The sequence below is a fragment of the Trichosurus vulpecula genome, chromosome 1, assembly GCF_011100635.1.
Source record: "Trichosurus vulpecula isolate mTriVul1 chromosome 1, mTriVul1.pri, whole genome shotgun sequence".
Classification (NCBI taxonomy): domain Eukaryota; kingdom Metazoa; phylum Chordata; class Mammalia; order Diprotodontia; family Phalangeridae; genus Trichosurus; species Trichosurus vulpecula.
Genome location: NC_050573.1, coordinates 3,241,136 through 3,262,246, shown reverse-complemented (window position 1 = coordinate 3,262,246; position 21,111 = coordinate 3,241,136). Strand labels below are relative to the sequence as shown.

At 44.5% G+C, this 21,111-nt stretch overlaps 2 gene segments (V, D, J or C); both read right to left on the bottom strand.

Annotated features, from left to right (window-relative positions):
• Window positions 1-1,564: 1,564 nt before the first annotated feature.
• LOC118834141 lies at window positions 1,565-2,719 on the bottom strand. The segment is given in 3 exon segments: window positions 1,565-1,675; window positions 2,152-2,498; window positions 2,638-2,719. Coding segments are annotated over 3 exon segments (504 nt in total).
• Window positions 2,720-16,482: 13,763 nt separating this feature from the next.
• LOC118834132 lies at window positions 16,483-16,994 on the bottom strand. The segment is given in 2 exon segments: window positions 16,483-16,805; window positions 16,914-16,994. Coding segments are annotated over 2 exon segments (369 nt in total).
• Window positions 16,995-21,111: the final 4,117 nt, after the last annotated feature.

The window sequence follows — 21,111 nt, the reverse complement described above, 5'->3', positions numbered from 1 at the left end:
GACTTAGATCTTCAGCAGGCTCTTCACTCCTGCTCTGATCCACCACTTAATTCCTCCCACCACGTGGGCCTTGGGCCGGAACTGCAGCTGTAGTTCTGTAGCTGCCCCACCTCCTCTTCCCCCCGGGGCAGTGGCCAAACCTCGAACTCCTTTATAACTCTGTCCCCAGCAGGTTTTCCCACAAACCTTCTCTGTTGTCTTTGGTGTTTAATTATTGGGAAAATAACTTTAATGTGAAGGAATATATAGGACCTATATCAGATTACATGCCATCTGGGGGCAGGGGGAGGAGAGGGAAGGAGAGAAAATTTGGAACTCAAAAACTTGTGGAACTCAGTATTGTAAACTAAAAAAAAATTAATTAATTTTTAAAAAGCTGCCATCTTAGAGATTGAGAAACCATCCTGCCGGTAAACCCAGAAGAGTGCTTATTATTCATATAGTAGATTCTGAATTTCTGCATTATTTTCATTAAATCAGTCCTGATGTTTGCAAGTAAAAGAGGACAAGCATGTAATTCTGGGTGACTTTAACACCAAAGTAGACATATACTATCTGGCCCATATGAGTAAGTGTGGTGTTGTGCAATAAATTTCTGAAACATGCCCACTCCTTTTCTGCATCATTGTTACCAACTATGTGTTGGTTCAACAAAAAATTTTGTCATGTCTTGGGGCTGCTGTTTTTCTGAATTCAAATATTTAGCTTGGAAAGAAGTTTTTCATCTGTCCAGCACTCTGTCACACAAAGCCTTTGTCACTCTCACATCTTGTCTGTCTCTTCCTTTTACAGTGTCTTTACAAAGTCTTCAAAATGCATGGGACAGCTAGGTGGCCCAGTAGATTGAGCACCATGCCTGGAGTCAGGAAGATCTCAGTTTAAATCTGGGCTCACTTACTGTGTGACCCAGAGCAAGTCACACAACAATGTTTGACTAATTTTCATCATCCGTAAAGAATGAAATGGAGACAGAAATGGCAACCCGCCCTAGTATCTTTGCCAAAAGAAAAAACAAACAAACACAGAAACCAAAAAGGGGTTACAAAGAGTGAGACATGACTGACGATTATTAACAATGTTAAATGCCATTTTTTGCTACATGGATGCATTCACAAAGTTTTGCTGCATTTAGTGACGAGGAAAAGAGTGTTGTTGATAAGAAGGTCATGAGATGTAGAGGTCTTCATTTGTAATTGACTGTTGCTACTGCTATGCCCAACTCCATTCCTCCCAAGGACTTCCTGCCATGTCTGATTCTCTGTGTCTACTCTGGTGTCAAAGTCACCCAGAATTAGAAGCTCATCTTCTTTTAGCACACTGATAATGTGGGTCAACAGGTCTTCGTAATTTTGTCCCCTGACCGCATCAGCATTCATCATGGTGGGAGCAAACACACTGATGCTGGTGGGGTGGCACTTTCCTGCAAGTGGCAATCACTTTGTGTCCAGCCTGTTGTTCACTCCTTTTTGAGGTCATACACGCTTATTGACTAGGTTAGTGTGGATTGCCAAGCCTACATTAGCTTCAAGGAACTCCCTATCATGTCAACCACTCCAGTGGACCTTCAGCTCAGCTGGTGACTTCCTGCCACAGTGGTCAGTGGAAGCATGTGAGGAGTAATGAAGGGAGATGGTGAGGGCAGGTGGTGGCCTGGGAGACCCCTGAGCGGAGGTCCCTGGGAAAAAGAAGGAGGATGAGGAGATTTCATCTAGGAAAAATGAGCCAAAGGAAGAGATGGAACAATGGAAGGTTCATGATGCTTGAAGGAGAAGTCATTGGACCATTAGTTGAGGGTTGAAAGGCAACTTAGAGGTTCCTCATTGTATAGATAATGAAACTGAGGACTGGGGAGATTAACTGACTTGGTTATACTCACATAGTTGGTAACCACTAGAGTCAGGATTTGAACCAAGATTCCCTGATTCTAGAATGAGTGGTTTCCCCCCCTGAATCACAATGCACTTGATTCCCTGGAGGATGTGCTCCACATACACCTTGGTACAGGAAGTTAGACTGGTGTCTCCTGTTTCCTCTTCCTCCCTCAGCATCAGACCAGGGCTCTTCTCACAGAACACTGAGCAGCCTCAGACCCTGCTGGTGACTGAGCCAGTGAGAGACCAGACCAGTGCAGCTCAGAGGTTTTTGTCCTACTTCCTCATAAGCCTTGGCCACTGTGCATGTGTAGTAGTAGCCACTTTTATAGTAATAGGATTCACAGTAGTAATCAGCCTCATCCTCAGCCTGCAGACCAGAGATGGTCAGGGAGGCAGAGTTGGCTGAGGTGTCTTTGGTGCCAGAGAATCTCTCTGGGATCCCTGAAGGACGATTACTCCATTCATAGATGATGAGCTTGGGGCTCTGGCCCTGGTGCTGTTGGTACCAGCTCACATAGTCGCTACCAATGTTGCCACTGCTTCGAGTGCAGGAGATTGTGACTGACTGCCCCAGAGACCCGGACACTGATGCTGGCTGAGTGAGTACAAACTGAGCCCAAGCACCTGGAAAGACAGAGAAGGAGAGCTGTGAGTCAGGGGCCAGGGATCCTCTTTCTCTACCCTTCTCACCCAGGAGGGAGAGGAGAGACAGCTCATCTGGGCCCTGAGTGCCCCCTTTCTCATAGACCCCTGAGGCTGGCACCTTGGCAGAGAGTAAGGAAGCTGAGCAGGAGAGGAATCCAGGCCATGGTGGAGACACCCCCAGAGCTCTGCTCCCTGAGGTCCCTCAGCAGCAGCTGGACTCTGCCAAGTCTCTCTGATCTCTCTTATCCCTCTCCCAGCCCTTCATGCAAATATGTTACTTCCTTGTTTCTCACCCTTTTAGGCTCTGTGAATGGAAGTAGAGCCAGGGGAAGACTGAGGGCAGAGGAGGGATGGCTAACAGTACAGAGGCTCTGACTGTGCCCCCTGGGGGAGTCTGGGGAGGAAGCAGCTGCTTGGCCATCTTACAGTTTACTGCTCTTAATGCAAGTGTCTTAATGCTCTTAATGGTGCAGTGGGGCTGGGTCAGAGCCCATCAGAGTTTAGAAAAGCAGTCCCCAGTCCCCAAATATAGTCTCACAGTGTCACCTGCTGGCCCACAGGCAGATATCACCCTGAGGCTGGTGTGGGGATTGACTTCAATGGTGGAAGCTCAATGGTCTGATATGACCTGGGAGCTTGAGGTGCTAAGGCTTTGTGGGCCTTTCCTTGTAACTTACAGTTCTTTTTTAAACAAGACTATTATACTAGCAACAGATATTCAGAAGTCTCTATTGTCCCATTGATTTGGATATTGTTTCCAAGGAGCACCTCATAATCCACCCTTACCTGCTCAGCCCTTGGGCCTAAGGTCTCTTCACCCACCCTTGTACTGATTGTCCAGTCTGATTTCCTGCTTCCTCACAATTGGAACCAAGACCTGGACGCCATGTTCTGTATGCTCCTACAGGCATCGTTTTTCTCATTTGGACTTAAGACTCAAGAAGAATAAAAAGGAGAAGGAAAGTCTGAGAATGGGAATCCAGTGGAAGGAGAGAAGGGAAGAAGGGGAAGGGTTTTGGGGTCAAGGGGAAGATCAGGGCCAAGGCCAGATCCAGGGGCACAAAAGCCAACATCAGATACGGTAGTGGGCCCACCAAAGAGACAGATCCATGCTTTGTAGGGCTCTTCTTCAGGCTCTCTGGGGCCCTAGGAAGTAAGTTGATCTGATGATTTCTCTCTCCAAAGGACAGATGCTTCCCTGAGTCTAGATTGGGGGGACCAAGCCTTTCCCTAAGATATGAAGACTGATCACATAGTGATCGGAGGCACCATTTCCTGGATAAGAAACATTTCAGGTGGGAAAAGGACCTGGGGAGGTGTTGGGAGGGTGGCTGAGCTCTGGATATATGGTCTAGGTGTGACTGAAGAGTAGTATTCATAACATGAGGTTATCAGTGTGACAGAATGTGTGATGTCCCAGTCACTTGATGTGTCCACCCCCCAGCTGACATTTGAGTCTCAGAAGCCCATGTCAGTTTGTTTGCTGGCTGCTTTAAGTCAACTAGTAGCCAAGAGGCCACTTTAATTCCTCATAGGGAGTCCAATATCTGACCTGTCCACCAGAGGGTGGTATGCCACACTCTAAATGCAACCTGGACCCTCCACAGTTGCTCTGGTGCTTATGTGGGATAGCCTACACCAAAAGCTGAAGTGTCCCCACTGGTCCCGAAGGACAGTCAGCCTTCAAATGCCTGGATTTTCTCCCCTCCCATTATGTCAGTGGAGGTTCTTTCTCAACCTCGAACTGGCCAGGTTCTAAATGTAGATGAGAGAATGATGAAATATTGCTTCAAAAACAATAAGAATAGATGGATTCTTTTACAAGCTGCTCCTCATCACAACTCCCAGTCACAATGAATGAGTTCCCCTGGAGCAAGGCTGGGTAGACCACCCCTTTATTATTCTGGTGACACCCCTGAGAGGTTGGTGGGGTTTCTCTAATGCCATCAACAATGGAAGAGAGGAGGAGGGGTCTGGATCATGAGCTCATCCCTTAGACCACTCAAATTAACCACAACACAGTCACTGTACCCCACAGAGGAATTGTGGATGCAGTGCAGGGGTTCAGAAGTTTGGATGATATATACAAATCATTAGTGCCACTTACTTCTTCTGTTCTGAGAATAGGAAGACTAATAGTAAGACTTGTGGTAAGACTACAAGTGAACTCTCCTTCTTCTCTTCTTTGGTTGGTTTGGTCATGCTTTATTCTTCATGACCCAATTTGGGGTGTTCTTGGCAAAGATCCTAGAGTGGTTTACCATTTCCTTCTCTAGCTCATTTTAGAGATGCAGAAATTAAAGCAAAAAGAGTTAAGTGGGTTGCCCAGGGTCACACAGCTAGTGAGTGTCTGAGGCCGGATGTGAACTCAGGAAGATGAGTCTTACTGATCCCAAGTCGTGTGTTCTATTCATGGTGCCACTTAGGGGCCCTCAGATGGTTACTACTGGTGCCCATTTCTAAGCTTGTTTACTGTCAGTTGTGATTTAGTGAACTACATGGTCTTCTCATGAACAACTGAGGTCCCAGCTAGGCCCACAGATTGGGTCCTGATTGGGTGCATTGCTGTGTGGCAGGAGTGGGCATTAAAAACCTCTGGGAGTGTTATGGAGAAAGTGACTCTTCCTAGCTTTGGCAAGGGAACCCAACCCCCAACCTGTTGTTAGGAAATCATTTCTTTAATTGGGGCTGACCATAAATCATTCATATGTTTCATCTCTACGCTCCCAAGGCCTTCTGTCTCCCATCTCACCTTGATAAGAATCTTGGGCTTCTCCCACATGACAAACAGTCCCTGTTCTCAGCTAGGTGGGCTAACTCATGAACCTCCCAGCCCCTTTGTTGTCAATGTTGTTGTTGCTGTTCAATTGTTCAGTCACATCTAACTCGTTGTGACCCTGTGGACCGTAACACAAGACTAGCTTCCACTACCTCCCTAAGTCTATCCAAGCTCATGTTCATTGCTTCCATGACACTATCCATCCGTCTCATTCTCTGCCTTCTCCTTCTCTTTTGGCTTTCAGTTTTCCCCAACACTGGGGTCTTTCCCAATCAGTGCTGTCTTCTCATTATGTGGCCAAAGTATTTAAGCTTCATCTTCAGTATTTCACCTTCTAGTGAATAACCTGAATTAATTTCTTTAAGTATTAACTGACTGGATCTTTTTGCTGTCCAGGGGACTCTCTAAAGTCTTCTCTAGCATCATAATTTGAAAGGGTAACTTCTGTAGCCTTCAGCTTTCCTTATACTCTAGCTCTCACTACCATACATTACTACTGGATAAACCATATCTTGAGTATATGGACGTTTGTGGGCAGGATGACGTCTCTGCCTCTTTTTCTGTCTCTACAGTCCTGATTTGCCATAGCTTTCTGTCCAAGGAGCAAGTGTATTTTAATTTGACAGCCGAAGTTACCATCTGCAGTGATCTTTCAACCCAAGAATATACAATGTGACCCTTCTTCTATTTTTTTCTGCTTCTATTTGCCAGGCAGTGATGGGCCAGTTGCCAAGATCTAACTTTTTTGTGTTAATCATCAAGCCAGGTTTTATACTTTTTTTCTTTCATCCTCATCAAGAGGTTTCTTAATTCCTCTTCACCTTGTGCCATCAGAGTGGTATCATCTGCATTTCTGAGACTGTCAATTTGTCAGAGCATTTACTCATGTCAGAATTACCTGGAGGTGTGACTGGGGCTCAGGATCACTAACATGTTTACCATATGTGATGAACATAGTATGCTTGTGGATTTCCTTGAAGAGGTGAAAGTGGAGTTCTAGGCTTCTCTACTACTCAAACTCAAATCCACTTGATGAGGGAAAAATACCTGCTTCACCTATTGGTCCTTCCTTGAAAATTGTACCAGAGGGTTTAACCACTTCACTTCTTCACTCTTACCTTGCAGATCTCCTTCCCAGACTGGAGATGGCCTTGGTCACTTACTGTGTTTAGGTTCGTAGCCAGCCATACTTCACTTTACCTGCTACTCATTTCCAGCTTACCATCCCTTTAACTTTCCATGGTAAAATATAATTTTCTGGCCACTACTCCTTTATGTGTATTGTGTCTCTCTATTAGAATGTAGGCATCATGAGGCCAAAGACTGTCTTTACTTAAGTATTTATGTCACCAGCATGTAACAGAGTGAATAATAAAATTCATTTTCCTTCCTTCGTTCCTTCCTTCTTTCCTTCCTTCCTTAATTCCATTCATCTAGTCATTTATTCATTTATTCCTTTCATCTAGTCATTCATTCAGTCATTTATTTCATTCATTTAGACATTCATTCATTTATTCCATTCATCCAGTCATTCATTCATATCATTGTCCTTGTTCTTCCTCCCTCAGGCCATGTGGGATGCCCATGATCATTGGCAATATTGAGATAGCCTGGTGTCCCAACCAGTGACTTCAGGCTGTCCCAAGGTTCATATTCCTTCTCCTCCTCTGCTGAATTTAGCCACAACATCCCTCAGGTATATCTATGATATCTTGTGCTTTTGTGTCCTGGTGAAAACTCACAATCTTGGAAATAACTTTGGTTTTCTATTCTTCTCAATCCATATAGTCCCTGTGTTGTAAAGGAAGGCGGTGGGGGAGGGAGGGAAGGCTGAGTCAGGACTTCACCTTTCATTGGATATATCAGACAAGACCTGAGTGAGGTACTGGGGGCATAGATATTCAGTATCTCCTATTCTCTTGTATGAATAAGCAGTGTGAACTTGTTTGTGTAATTTCCTCCTCTTAGAATGACCTCTTTCCCAAATACCCTAATATCAACATTGTCTTAAATTTTCATGGGCAATGATGCCCTCTATGAAGACTTTCCTTACTTCTTCAGGGGGATGGGGCCTCCTTCTCTTCAGCTTTAGTAGATCTTGGTGACATTCACCTTGAACATATCCTATGCCACCTTGTATTATTGGTGTATATGTTCTCTCTTTCTCACTATACTATAGTCCTTCTAAGGTCCAGGACAATGCAGATTCTCTACTGTTTCTGGTCCATACTGGATGCTCAATATCTATTTGTGGTATGAGTAAGTGACTCAGACGGTGAGATACCATAGTAATTTAAAGCCAATGGTCCTCCCCATCTCAGGAATCACTAGAAGGGAAGAATATAAGAACAAGGTACATGGGGAAGATATTTTAAATACAAATGAAATGAGAGCTGAAGTACCTTTGGAGTCCTTAGTTTTGATCCACATGGCTAGGGATATCACTGTTCTGAAAAGTATTCTACTTGAAGGTTGTGTTAATGTTCTCTGACCCTTCCCCTACTCCCACAGGTGGCTGTACAAAAATTACCAGCAGGCCCAGGCTCTACTGTTTGTTGTAGAGGAGATTAATGGGGACCCCAGTCTGTTGCTCAACATTTCCCTGTGATTCTGCCTCTATGATACCTACCACAGTGATGAGAGGACATTGGAGAGCTTCCTGCGGTGGCTGTTTGGGCAGCTCATCCCTAACTACAGCTGCTCAGAGCAGAACAAGTCTGTGGCTCACACTGGAGGAGCCACATCAGCTTTGTCTGTCCAGATGTGGGCCCTGCTCGACATCTACCAATTTCCCCAGGTGAGTGTTATGGAACTTGATATATTGCATGCTTTTATCAACTGGAATAATAATAATTATTGTAAGAGTAATAACATAAAAGCAACAATACCTAATGTTTAGGTGGTGCTTGAAGATTTTAAAAGTGATTTACTCGTACACACACACGCGTGCACACACACACACGCGCGCACACACGCGCACACACACACATGCGCACACACACACGCGCGCGCGCACACACGCGCACACACACACACGCGCACGCACACACACACATGCGCACACACACGCGCACACACATATGCACACACACATGCACACACACGCGCGCACACACACATGCGCGCACACACGCGCACGCACACGTGCACGCACACATGCACACACACGCGCGCGCACACACACATGCACACACACACGCGCACACACACATGCACACACACACGCGCGCGCACACACACGCGCGCGCACACACACACATGCGCACACATACACACACACACACGCGCACACATACACACACACACAAACATATATTTCTTTTGTTCCTCACAAAAACCCATAAGGCAGGTGCAACTTTTACCTCTATTTTGCAGAGGAGTATACAGAGACTGAGAAACATTAAGTTGCTTGTCCAAGATCATAAAGTTAACTAGTTCCTGCAGCAGGATTTGGCCTCAGGTCTCCCTGACACCAGTTTAACTCTCTATCCCCTGCATCATGCTACTGCCTCAATCATCAGCAAAGGTGAACCGCTGCTGGAACATCACCCAGCTTGTAAGCCAAGGGTAGGATTGGAGTCATTTAGCTTCCAGCCCATGAAAGGATCTCCAGGAAACGTGGATACACTTGCTCATTACATAAATGAGGTCATTGGACATTGGAGAAGTTAAAATGTTTACTCAACAATACACAATTCAGTGGTTCAAAAGTTGGGATTAGAATTTACTTTCCAGACTTCCAGTTGAATGATCCGCCAATCCATTATATCTCACTTTATGTGTTTCACTTTTCAAAATAGTTTAGTCAATTGTGTTAGTCCTTATTTGTTGAGTAGAGTGTTATTTACAAAAGGAAGGGTCACTATGAGCACAGCTGTGGAAGGTGCAGGTATGGGAGTGCAAAGGTCTGCTAAGGTATGGTAAGGTATGCTGAGAGCACCATAAGAATGATTAGCTACATGCAATATCTTCCCATATTTGGGAAGAAATTTCAATGGTTTTAAGCCTACTGACTCCCTTTTCTCTTTCACTTTTACTTTTCCTTCTTTACTTGACTCTTGTATTAGAAAGTCAGATTTTCAATTTAGCTTTGTTTTTTTTTCATCAAGAATGCTGAATATTCCTTTCATTAAAGGTCATTTTTTTTCTCTTGAAGGATTAAAACCAGTTTTGTTGCATAGCTGATTCTGGGCTTTAATCCTAGTTAGGAGTGGCTTCTTTTAACCTCACTATCTTCCTCTGAATATGACCCAGAATTTCTTTTATTTTTTCTCTTTCTTTTCATATTTTTATTATTTAATATTTTTAGTTTCCAACACTGATTTCCACAAGATTTTGAGTTACAAATTTTTTCCCTATTTCTACTCTCCCCCCACTCCAAGATCACATGTATCCTAATTGCCCAATTCCCCAGTCTGCCCTCCCTTCTGTCACCCCACTCCCCCAACATTGCCTTTCCTCTTACTTTCTCATAGGGCAAGGTAGATTTCTATACCCCATTGCCTGTATATCTTATTTCCCAGTTGCATGTAAAAACAACTTTTTGAGCATTTGTTTTTAGAACTTTGAGTTCCAAATTCTCTCCCTTCTTCCCTCCCCACCCACCCTCCTTGAGAAGGCAAGCAATTCAACATAGGCCACACATGTATCATTATGCAAAACACTTCCTTAATAGTCATGTTGTGAAAGACTAACTATATTTCCCTCCATCCTATCCTGTCCCCCTTTATTCAATTTTCTCCCTTGACCCTGTCTCTTTTCAAAAGTGTTTGCTCTTGATTACTTCCTCCCCCAATTTGCCTTCCTGTCTATCATCCCCCCTCTCTTATCCCCTTCTCCCCTACTTTCCTGTGGGGTAAGATACCTAATTGAGTGTGTATGTTATTCCCTCCTTAAATCAAATCCCATAAGAGCAAGATTCACTCATTCCCTTTCATATGCCCCCTCTTCCCTTCCAACAGAACTGCTTTTTTCTTCCCAATTTTATGTGAGATAATTTACTCCATTCAATCTCTCTCTTTCTCCCTCTCTCAACATATTCCTCTCTCACCCCTTAATTTTATTTTTTTAAGATATCATCTCTTCATATTCAACTAACCTTGCTCCCTCTGTCTATGTATATGTATATTCCCTTCAACTACCCTAATACTGAGAAAGGTCTCACGAATTAGAAATATTATCTTGCCATGTAGGAATGTAAACAAAATGGTTCAACTTTAGTAAGTCCCTTATGATTTCTCTTTCCTGTTTACCTTTTCATGCTTCTCTTGATTCTTGTATTTGAAAGTCAAATTTTCTATTTAGCTCTGGTCTTTTCATCAATAAAGCTTGAAAGGCCTTTATTTTATTGAAAATCCATATTTTGCCTTGGGTATTCCACTCATTTTTTCTGGGTAGGTGATTCTTGGTTTTAATCCTAGCTCCTTTGACCTCCAGAATATCATATTCCAAGCCCTTTGATCCTTTAATGTAGAAGCTGCTAGATCTTGCGTTATCCTGATTGTGTTTCCACAATACTCAAATTGTTTCTTTCTGGCTGCTTGCAGTATTTTCTCCTTGACCTAGGTACTGTGGAATTTGGCTAATATTCCTAAGAAGTTTCTTTTGGGGATCTTTTTCAAGAGGCAATCAGTGGATTCTTTCAATTTCTATTTTACCCTCTGATTCTAGAATATCATGGCAGTTTTCCTTGATAATTTCTTGAAAGATGATGTCTAGACTCTTTTTCCATCATGGCATTCAGGTAGTCGAATAATTTTTAAATTATCTCTCCTGGATCTATTCTCCAGGTCAGTGGTTTTTCCAATTAGATATTTCACATTGTCTTCTATTTTTTCATTCTTTTGATTCTGTTTTATAATTTCTTGATTTCTCTTAGGAACTAGCTTCCCCTTGCTCCAATCTAATTTTTAAGGTGGTATTTTCTTCAGTGGTCCTTTGGACCTCCTTTTCCATTTGGCTAATTCTGCCTTTTTAAGGCATTCTTCTCCTCCTTGGCTTTTTGGAGCTCTTTTGCCATTTGGGTTAGTCTATCTTTAAGGTGTTATTTTCTTCAATTTTAGGGGGTCTCCTTTAGCAAGTTGTTGACTTGTTCTTCATGATTTTCTTGCATCACTCTCATTTCTCTTCCCAATTTTTCCTCTACTTCTCTTACTTGCTTTTCCCAATTCTTTTTGAGCTCTTCAATAGCCGAGACCAATTCTTATTTTTCTTGGAGGCTTTTGATGTAGGCTCTTTGACTTTGTTGGCTTCTTCTGGCTATATGTTTTGATCTTCTTTGCACCAAAAAAGATTCTATAGTCTGAGTCCTTTCAGGCTGCCTGTTCATATTCCCAGCCAACTACTTGACTCTTGAGCTTTTTGTAAGGGTATGACTGTTTTTAGAGCAGAGAATACTTTGTCCTAAGTTTTAGGGGCCTTGAGCTGCTGTTTTCAGAACTCCTTCTACTCCATGGTCACCACAAGCTCCGCCACAGCAGTGCTCCTCCTCCCCCAAGAACCACCAACCAGGACCACAACCCAGATCCAGGCAGCCAAAAACAAGAGAACCCTGCCTCTGCTGGAGCAAAACAATCCCTTCACTCCCACTCTGATCCGCCACTTGATTCCTCCCACTGTGTGGGCCAGGAACTCCAGATTCAGCTGATGCTGGAGCTGTGGAAGCAGCAGCAGGAGCTTCCTGCTGCTGCCATCCCACCTCCACCACCCCTGGGGCAGGACCTTTGTTTCAACAATCTGGCTAGCAGCTGCTGTGGGAGTGAAAAACCAACAGAAGCCCAACAACAAGAATGCTGCCAAAGCCCAGGTTCTTTTGATCTGTTTTACTAAGGAAAGCAACATTAAGGGGTTAACAATCTTATTTCAATCTAATGTACAGACATCAGTCACTTAGCTCAGGGGAAAAAGCCAGCACCCTGAACTTTAGAGTAAATACAAATACAACGATACATTAGAAATAGACCAAATCCAAATACATAGTTACCAGAGCTTAACAAAGTCCCAACACCCAGGTTACAAGCTGGAGGGCTCTTAGCTACAGCTGCCTGGAGTCTCCGTATCAGTGCACCACCACAAGTGAAAGCCCTAAGCAAATGGCTCTGTCTTTTCTTCTTATACCATTTCAGATCAGACATCATCAAACGTCATCTGAATGACCAGAACTTAGGCTGCTATGATTGGCTCTTGAGTTAGCACTTCCCCTTAGTACCCTGGGAGCTTCACACCCACATAGGCTTAGCACCTAATAGGGGTTTGGGCCTGGAGCTTAGCACCTAGTAAGACTCAATGAAATACACTGACTTAATCAAAGGAAACAAATGCCAAACTCTTCAAGGGCACTTGGTTGAAGTGAGTGCTAAGAGCTCATTTTGCTTACCCACACAACCTTGCACTTCTCTTAGCCAGATGCAGCAGTTTTCCCACTAACCTGCTCCATTGTCTTTGGCATTTGTGGGTTGAGAAGTCTGGTAACTGCCACAGCTCAGTGATTCGGGGCCCCCTGACTCCCTGTCTGGTCAGTCCTGGAGCTACCTGCACTGTGCTCCACCCCCAGCATGGTGCAATAGACCCTTCCCAGTGATGTCCAGGCCATCTTGGGCTGGAGACTTGTTTCCCTCTGTTATGTCATGGGTTCTGTAGCTCTAGAATTTATTCAGAGACATGTTTTACAGGTGTTTGGAGGGATTTGGGGGAGAGCTTAAGCGAGTCTCTGTTTTCCAGCCTCTGTCTTGGTTCTGCCCTCCCAGAACTTCTTTTATACCAAAGTACCTATCAATGGCTAGGTTCTTTTTCCTTTGTGTATTCATTTTTGTTGGTAATTTGTCTTTATTTTTAGCAGCTTGATATTGTTATAATCACGTTTTAATCCTGAGTTGTGGGTAATGTTGCCCTAGGTCTCAGGTCCTCCTCACTCTTGTTTTCTGAATTATCTCTTGGGTTCTACCTCAGGGCCTCCTCTCTTCCTCCCCCAAGCCCCAGCCCCACTGTCCTGAAAAAGTTCTTGGTCCCTGGTGCTTGCTCCTCTTTGCCTGCAGCCTCAGTCCGGGATCACATCTGGTCAGCACTGCTAGGCCTCACTTCTGGAAACAAAAAGGGCTTCCTCAATCTGTCCTCATTTGGCATCTTCTGCTCTTAAATGAATGTTCCTGAGGTGAACTGTCATGAGGCCTCCTTGTGACTCTATCATTTTCCCAGAATGCAATTCCACCATTTCTTGCTAATGAGAAACCACCATGGATAGATAACTTAGCTCATGTCCCTGGGTGTGCCAGTCATCTGGTTCCATGGCCCCATCTCTTTGGGCTGTGGCCTTGGGGTTCCATCCCCCTCCTCTGAACATGTCCTTAAGAAGAGCCCAGCCAGCCAAGCTGACCAAGGTCAACAACTCCACCCCTCCGGTGTCTACTACAAACCATCCTAATAGTAATGGCAACACTAGTAATGGATGGCCTTCTCATCTCACTTAAAGGTGTGTAAAGCATTCCACATCAATGACCTCATGGGATCCTCACAATGACCCCAGAAGGTAGGGGTCATTAAAGTTGGAGGGACTTTGGTGCTGCCCTGATCAGGGATGAGGGAAAGCTGGTCTGCAGGTCCCAACATCTGCTGATGTAGGTCTGCAAAGGGCACCAGCCATTCTCCCATCATGAGTCTGCCTGTATGTTTAGGACTCAATATAAACACTGACACCGACTTCTGCATTTTAGGCCGTAATTATTATTCTCCTAGTACTGGCAATCTAAGCTTTTCAAGGCAGTTAATCAAAGCCAAGGTATGTTTTTGGATCTCAGTTCCCAAAAAGTGCATGACATCAGTTATACATGACCAATGGGAACTTTTCCCTCGTTCTACTGACAGGCTCCCCATACGTCTTTGCTTTAAAACACATTTTTTTTTCAATCAGCAAAATTGTCCCTCTCTCCTTCCCTTTCCTCTACCTGGCCCTAACTGAGAAAGAAAGAAGAAACAAAATCCCTCTTACAAACAAATGTTTTCAATAGCCCTGTCCACAAGCAGACGCACACATATGTATGGATTTACACACTTGTGGTTGGTTGGTTCTTGCCCTTTGTAACCAAAGAGGACCAAAATGACATCGCTCCGTCAGGCCCCGTGTGGAGTGCATCTGACCATGGCTGAAGAGACCCACACAGCTCACAAGGGTGTGCCTACAGGTCAGCCACAAATAGTCCATATGAACTTCTGCAATGGAAATGTCCCTAAATTTGCACATTTCATGTTTCTTTTGAGCTACTGCGATTTGCTCATAGAATACTGTGCCTTCTTTGAGGAGGACATACTATGCTAGGCAGTCCTGTGCCAGTATCTCTCTTGTCTCACAATCAGTGCCCAAGTTTTTCAGAGAGCCCTTGAGAGTGTCCTTCTATCATTTCTTCTGACCTGCATGTGAGAGATGTCTTTATGTGACTTCTCCATAAAATAATCCTTTAAACAAATGTATTTGGCCTTTGAACAATGTGGCCAGCCCATTAGATCTTCACTCCCTGCAGTAGGGCTTAAATGCTTGGTAGTTTAGCTTGTGAAAAGACCTCATTGTCCAGTACCTTATCGTGCCAGGTAATCTTCAGAATCTTCCCGAGACAATTCCAATGGAAGCAATTCCATTTCCTGGCATGGCGCTGATACTGTCCAGGCTTCACAGCATACAACAACAACAACATGCAACAACAAGGTCTGCACTACAGGGCTGTAGACCTTCAGTTTGGTAAGAGTCTAATAGCGCTTCACTCTCAAAGCCTGAGCTAGCTCTGGCAACGTGTGCATCAACCCCATCTTTAATGTGTACGTGCCTGGAAAGTACACTGCCAAGGTAACTGAACTTATCCCCAATATTCAGAACTCCTCCATTTGCAGTAATGGATGGTACTGGATGGTGTGCTGCTGGCTGATGGAGAACCTCACTTTTCTTGGTCAAAATTAGTGCAAGCAGCAGAGAATGGATCCATACTGTGCTGCATCTCAGCCTCCGAGGCTGCACTGAGCGCACAATCATCTGTAAACAAAAAGTTGAGAATCAAATCTCCCTCCACTTTAGCATTGTTAGCCTTTTCAAGTTGAATAATCATCAGTGCAGTAGCTGACTTTGATGCTGTGATCATCCTCACTGAAGGCTTCCAACAGCATTGCTGAAGACATTATGCTAAGACCCATGGGAGCAAGCACCCAGCCTTGCTTCACTCCATTGGTGATCCTTCCTCAGCCATTCAGAAGCCTCACTGGCTCTTGGGTAGACAACCATCTTCCAGGTGAAGGATCAGCCTATTAAGGATGGCTCTAGTAAGAATCTTGCCAGTAATGACTAAGGGAGAATGCCCCCTTCCTTGAGAGTCCTTTTTTCTCTTTTCAGTTCATTGTGGGGTAAGGCATTGCAGAGGGATAACTTGCCCCACTGGTTAGTGGTCTGGCCACTCTGAGGTCACGGGAGCTCCAGGGCATAGGGGTTTCAGCTGGCTTTTATACCCATAGGGTCTCAGAGATCAAGGTCTCAGTCTTCTGGTGATGTCAAAGGGAGGAGTCCAAGAGCCATAGTTAGCTTTGAAGAGAAAACGTTCATAGTGAACTCTACATTTTGGTCATGTCTGCCCAAAATGGAGCAGCTAGGTGGCACAGTACTGTGCCAGACCTGAAATCAGAAAGACTCATCCTCCTCAGTTAACATTTGGCCTCAGACATTCATGAGCTGTGTGACCCTGGGCAAGTCACTTTACCCTGTTTGCCTCAGTTCCTCAACTGTTAAAAGTCTGGAAAAGAAAATGATAAACCACTGCAGTATCTCTGCCAGGAAAACCCCAAATGGGGTCATGAAGAGTCAGACATGACACAACTGCCCTCAACCATGTTTATTAATTTCACACTAGTCTAAATCCAAACATTTCTAGCTGAGAGACAGAAATGTCCAGACTGCCATAGGGTCTCCCATGCACTCAGACATATCTCTCTATGATGGTCTGAAGTGACATCCAAAGGAATACGGACCAAGGAAAATGTCATAAAATTATAAAGTAATTTGCACTTAAAATATCTTTTTAACTAATGGAGCCATGGTGATGTAATAAAAAACCCAGTTCTTCCCTTGACTATTCCTCTCAGCTCTGAAAGGGTAAGGTCCACAGTAGCACCAAGTTTGGGGCACTAAGTTTTTGTCTCAGTTCCTTGTCTGTGTCAATCACTGTGACTCTGAGTTGCACTGTTGTACCAAAAGGAACAGTAATAGTCAGCCTCATCCTCTGGCTGGGCCCCCTCAATGGTGAGGGCAGCTTTGTGCCCAAGGAGGGACCCTGAGAACCGGGCAGGGACACCTGATACAAGATTGTTGGTATCATAGATGAGCTGCCTGGGAGGCTGGCCAGATTTCTGCTGGAACCAGTGTGGATAGTGCCCAGTAGTGACCGCCCCTGTGCTGGAGCTGCAGGTCAGGGTGACTGTTCCTCCTGGGATCACGGTCAGAGATGGCTCCTGAGTAACCACAGCCTGGGAACTGGCCCCTGAAAAAAACAGGATAAACAGACACATCAGGATGGTGCCAGAGGCATCACTGCCTTGCTTCATGTTCAGCTCTCCCCTCAGCCTCCCCCAGGTTTCTCCCCCAAAACCTTTGCTAAGAGCGAGCAGCATGATGAGGAGGACAGTCAAGGCCATGGTGCAGATACTGTTTCCTGGGGCCCAGAGCTGGGCTGGGCTCTGGCCAGTGCCTCTTATCCCCCCACTGCCCATTCTAGGAGGTTATAGGTTTGCTTCATGCAAATGCTTCTCTTCACCACAATTGGTGACAAAGGGACATGCCTGGTTAGGCCAGATGGCAGGGCTTGCCCTGGAGTTACCCCACTGAGCCCAGTCAGGAAGCAGCTGCTGGCATGGCAGGCAGCACCTGCCAACCCTAGATAGGCTTGTGTGATTAATCAGCTAGGATGGACCTCAGGAGGACTCATCCAAGGCAACCCCACAGTGCCCCCTGCTGAAGACAGGACCCTAAGACACCTAATGTCATTGAGGACACACGTGAGAGATAGCGCCTACAAAAGGGAACTGAACTGCCCACTCATCCCCTTGGAGTCCCTGGCTCCTCTCCTCTCTCAGCACACTCAGCCCTCTGCTCAATCACAAACTCTCTTGTTCCATTGTCAGCTACAGACTATGCAGAAACATGGCCTTTCAGACATGGAAGGTGCCTGGATATGGCCACAATCAAGAAGGTGGGAAATGGATTTGCACATGCAGATTCCAGTCATGAAAGTAGGGCACCAACCTCTCTCCCCTCGTGAGGTTTCCTGGGGCCAGAATGGAAAAGGATTGTGTGACCTGCCCTGGGGGCACTCTCCCAACTTTCACTCACAGTGTAGATCCCCAGAGGGACAGATGCTATTTAATGTCAGGGCTACAAGGGTTACCTGAGGGGCTGGGAGTTCCTAATTCTGTTGCCCACTAGCTCTGACCCATGTCCTCCCCAGATAGAGAGGGGTAGAGCTATATCATTGCCAATACTTGCCAAATCAACCCATCGTCCATCTTTGAGGAAGTATTGCTCAACTTCCAAGTCATCTGACTCATAAAATGACTGTGGGTCCGGAAAAACTGGTCAATTTTAAAAGGTTTCTGAGCATGCAATGACCAAAATTAATCCCAAATCAAACACATAATGGAGCCAAGGTGTTTCTGGCCACCCTTGCCCATGTTGCATCGTGGGACTTCACTGCAGCCCTGGTCCTGAACACAAAGCATGTGCACTTGGCCCTGTGCATGTTGTCATGCCATGCAATGCCAATGAATGCTGCCAGAAATACTTTGGATCAGATTTGTACCTGATGAATTGTAGTGTTTTTGCTGTGCATACAAAGCTTCCTGCTCTTACAGAAACATAATAGTTTAATTATGGAAAATAAAGACTTTTCATATTTTCCTACCATCATTCCTCAGCATATACTTAATATGTCTCTGGGTTGTGTTGTGTTAGAAGGTTTGATTTTTAAATTTCTGTTATCTCCTTTTTCATATTTTATTTAGTACTTTATTTTTCCCCAGTTACATATCAAAACCGTTTTTAACATTCATTCTCAAAAATTTGAGTTCCTAATTCTGCGCCTTTCTCCCTCCCCACTCCCCACCCCCACTAAGAAGGCAAGCAATTCGACACAGGCCATAGATGTGCAGTCATGCAAAACTTTCCATAATAGTCATGTTGTGAAAGGAAGCAGAGACAAAAAAATAACAAGAAAGAGAGTTTAAAAATATGCTCCAATCTGTATTCAGATACCATTAGTTCTTTCTCTGGGGGTTTTTATCTTGAATCTTGCTTGGATATTGCTTAGGTATTACTGAGAATAGCTAAGTCATTCGTAGGTGATCCTCTTAGCACATGGCTGTTACTTTGTACGAAGTGCATTTCCTTGTGCATCAGCTCACATAAATCTTTCCAGGCTTTTCTGAGAGCATCCTGCTCGTCATTTCTTATAGTACAACAGCGTCCCATCACAATCATATACCACAATTTATTCGGCCATTCTCCAATTGATAGACATGCAATTTCTAATTCTTTACCCCCAGAAAAGAGCTGCTATAAATATTTTTGTACATATAGGCCCGTTTCCTTTTTGTTTTTAATTTCTTTTGGGATACAGACCTATTAGTGGTATTGCTCGGTGAATGAATATGCATGGTTTTACGTGATTGACAGATGACTGAACTACACTGCCACCTTTAGTAATTTCACCAAGAAGGGCCTTTATATTGAAGAACCATTGCCCATATTTCAAGGAGCCTTTTAACAAGAGTCTGGAAAGAGCTGTAGAGAAGTATTATTTCTTAAACTGTTGCTCTTTGATCTGTGCTCATAGAAAGGAAGTTGAATCTTCACTTTGGGGCCTTTGGCCAAACTGCTGCAGCCATCGACACATTTTATTGGCAGGTGGAGCCCTTGATAATAAAATCTTATCATGTTTGGGGAATATATGCCACAGTCTACGTTTGTTGAATGTCATTCAGGCAGTTTCCATCAATCATATCAATCTCTGGTGTTAGTCTGCTACATTACACAGTACAGTACTAAGGCACCGAATGCACCTAAGGACTGGGTGGTGATGACTGTCCCAAACCTTTGATATCTCTTGCTGACAGGAAATTTTTGTATGTTCACTTAATCAAAATTGAGAAGTGAATTTCAAGATAAAAGTTCCAAAGGAACAATGTCAAAGTCTGAAATCTCTAGGACTCCCCCACACCCCCAACAAGTGTCTTGAATCTCTTTTTCCGCTGGCTCTAACAAAGATCTTTTCAGGGAAGATCTCCAAGTGATCCTGTAATGTCTAAGTCACAACACAAAGAGAAATCAGCTCTCCACCCTCGGCTCCCATTTCCTGGCTGCTTACTTGTAACCACCTAGTCACTCACAGGGCAGCCCTGCTCTGATGCTTCCTGGGTCACTTGGTGTCCTCGCCATCTTTCCACAGTTTTGTCATCTTCTCTCAGTGTGGTTACCAGAGCCAAGAGGCATTGTTCTTTCTGTGACTATAGCCTCTCACCAAGGGCCATCTGCAAGCCTGATTCCCAACCTATTGACCTTGAAGGAGGCCAGAATATAGAATAAAACACAAGCAAGAATAATAATAGCTTGCAGTCGTATATCATGCCTTCCATGTGCCAGGCCCTGTGCTATACCCTTTATAAATATTTCCTTTGATTCTCACAACTGCTCTGCAATGTATCATTCCCTTTATTATTCCCATTTCACAGTTGAGCAAACTGAGGCAAACAGAGGTTCAGTATCTTACCCAAGGCCACAACTAGCAACTATTTGAATCTAGAGCTGAACTTGCCTCCAAGTTCAGGGCTTTATCTACTGTATCATGTAGCTGTCTCTAACAAGAGAGAAAGCCTCAAAGAGAGAGGAAAGTGATTGTGAACAGGAGAATGGGGGTGGGGGTCAATGGTGAAGTTCGAAGCCAGAATACCATCAACTTTGGAGTCTATTATATGAAGTCCAGCAACCTACATTGAGAAAAGCACCAATGAGCCTCACAGCTCCCTGGGAATATAAGCAAACCTTGAGGAGCCAGTGACAGACTGGCCTGGGACCATCCAAGATACTGGGCGAAGCTGCCTGTGCATGGATTTGCCCTTTGGGGAGGAGGAGGTTCTGTGACTACCCTCATCTACTAGCTGCCTCTTGCTTTCCACACTGTGGAATATTTCACAAAGGTGAAAAGAATGGAAGGGAAGCCCAATGGGCTGTGTTTGATTCTCCTCTCACAGTTTGTCATAGGTCCTTTTTAAACTGCCATTTGGGTAATATCTATTATTTGAAATGTTTTCTTAGAACCTATATGTCAGGGTATTGAAAACTGGCTCTGTCATTCAAATCTGTTCCACTTCTGCCCATTGGAGTGCTAGCAGTGAGATTACAAACCAAGGGAGGACAAATTCTGGGAGGGAAACACATTCAAAGTAATGAGCCTTATCTCTATACAACCCAGGTTAGCTCTCCTAGAGGAGATCGTTGACTGGGTCTTCAAGGATCCCAGTGCAGCATCTGGCATGGGGCCTACTCATTCTTGCCTTCTTGGCTGGCTTACTCAGTCAAATCTTCCCTCACACTAGTGGGCCTGGGGTTCCCAGAGAAGGACCAACATCCTGAAGTCACAATGAAAATTCTCTGTGGGTACCAGACACAACTGGTCAAAAGTTCATTCTTGCAACCTGTGGTCAACAGACTAGAAAGAATCAGTTATTCAGTCACTTGATAAATATTTACTAAGCTCTGCTTCTGGCCAGGCACTGTTCCAGATTCTAAAGGTTCAG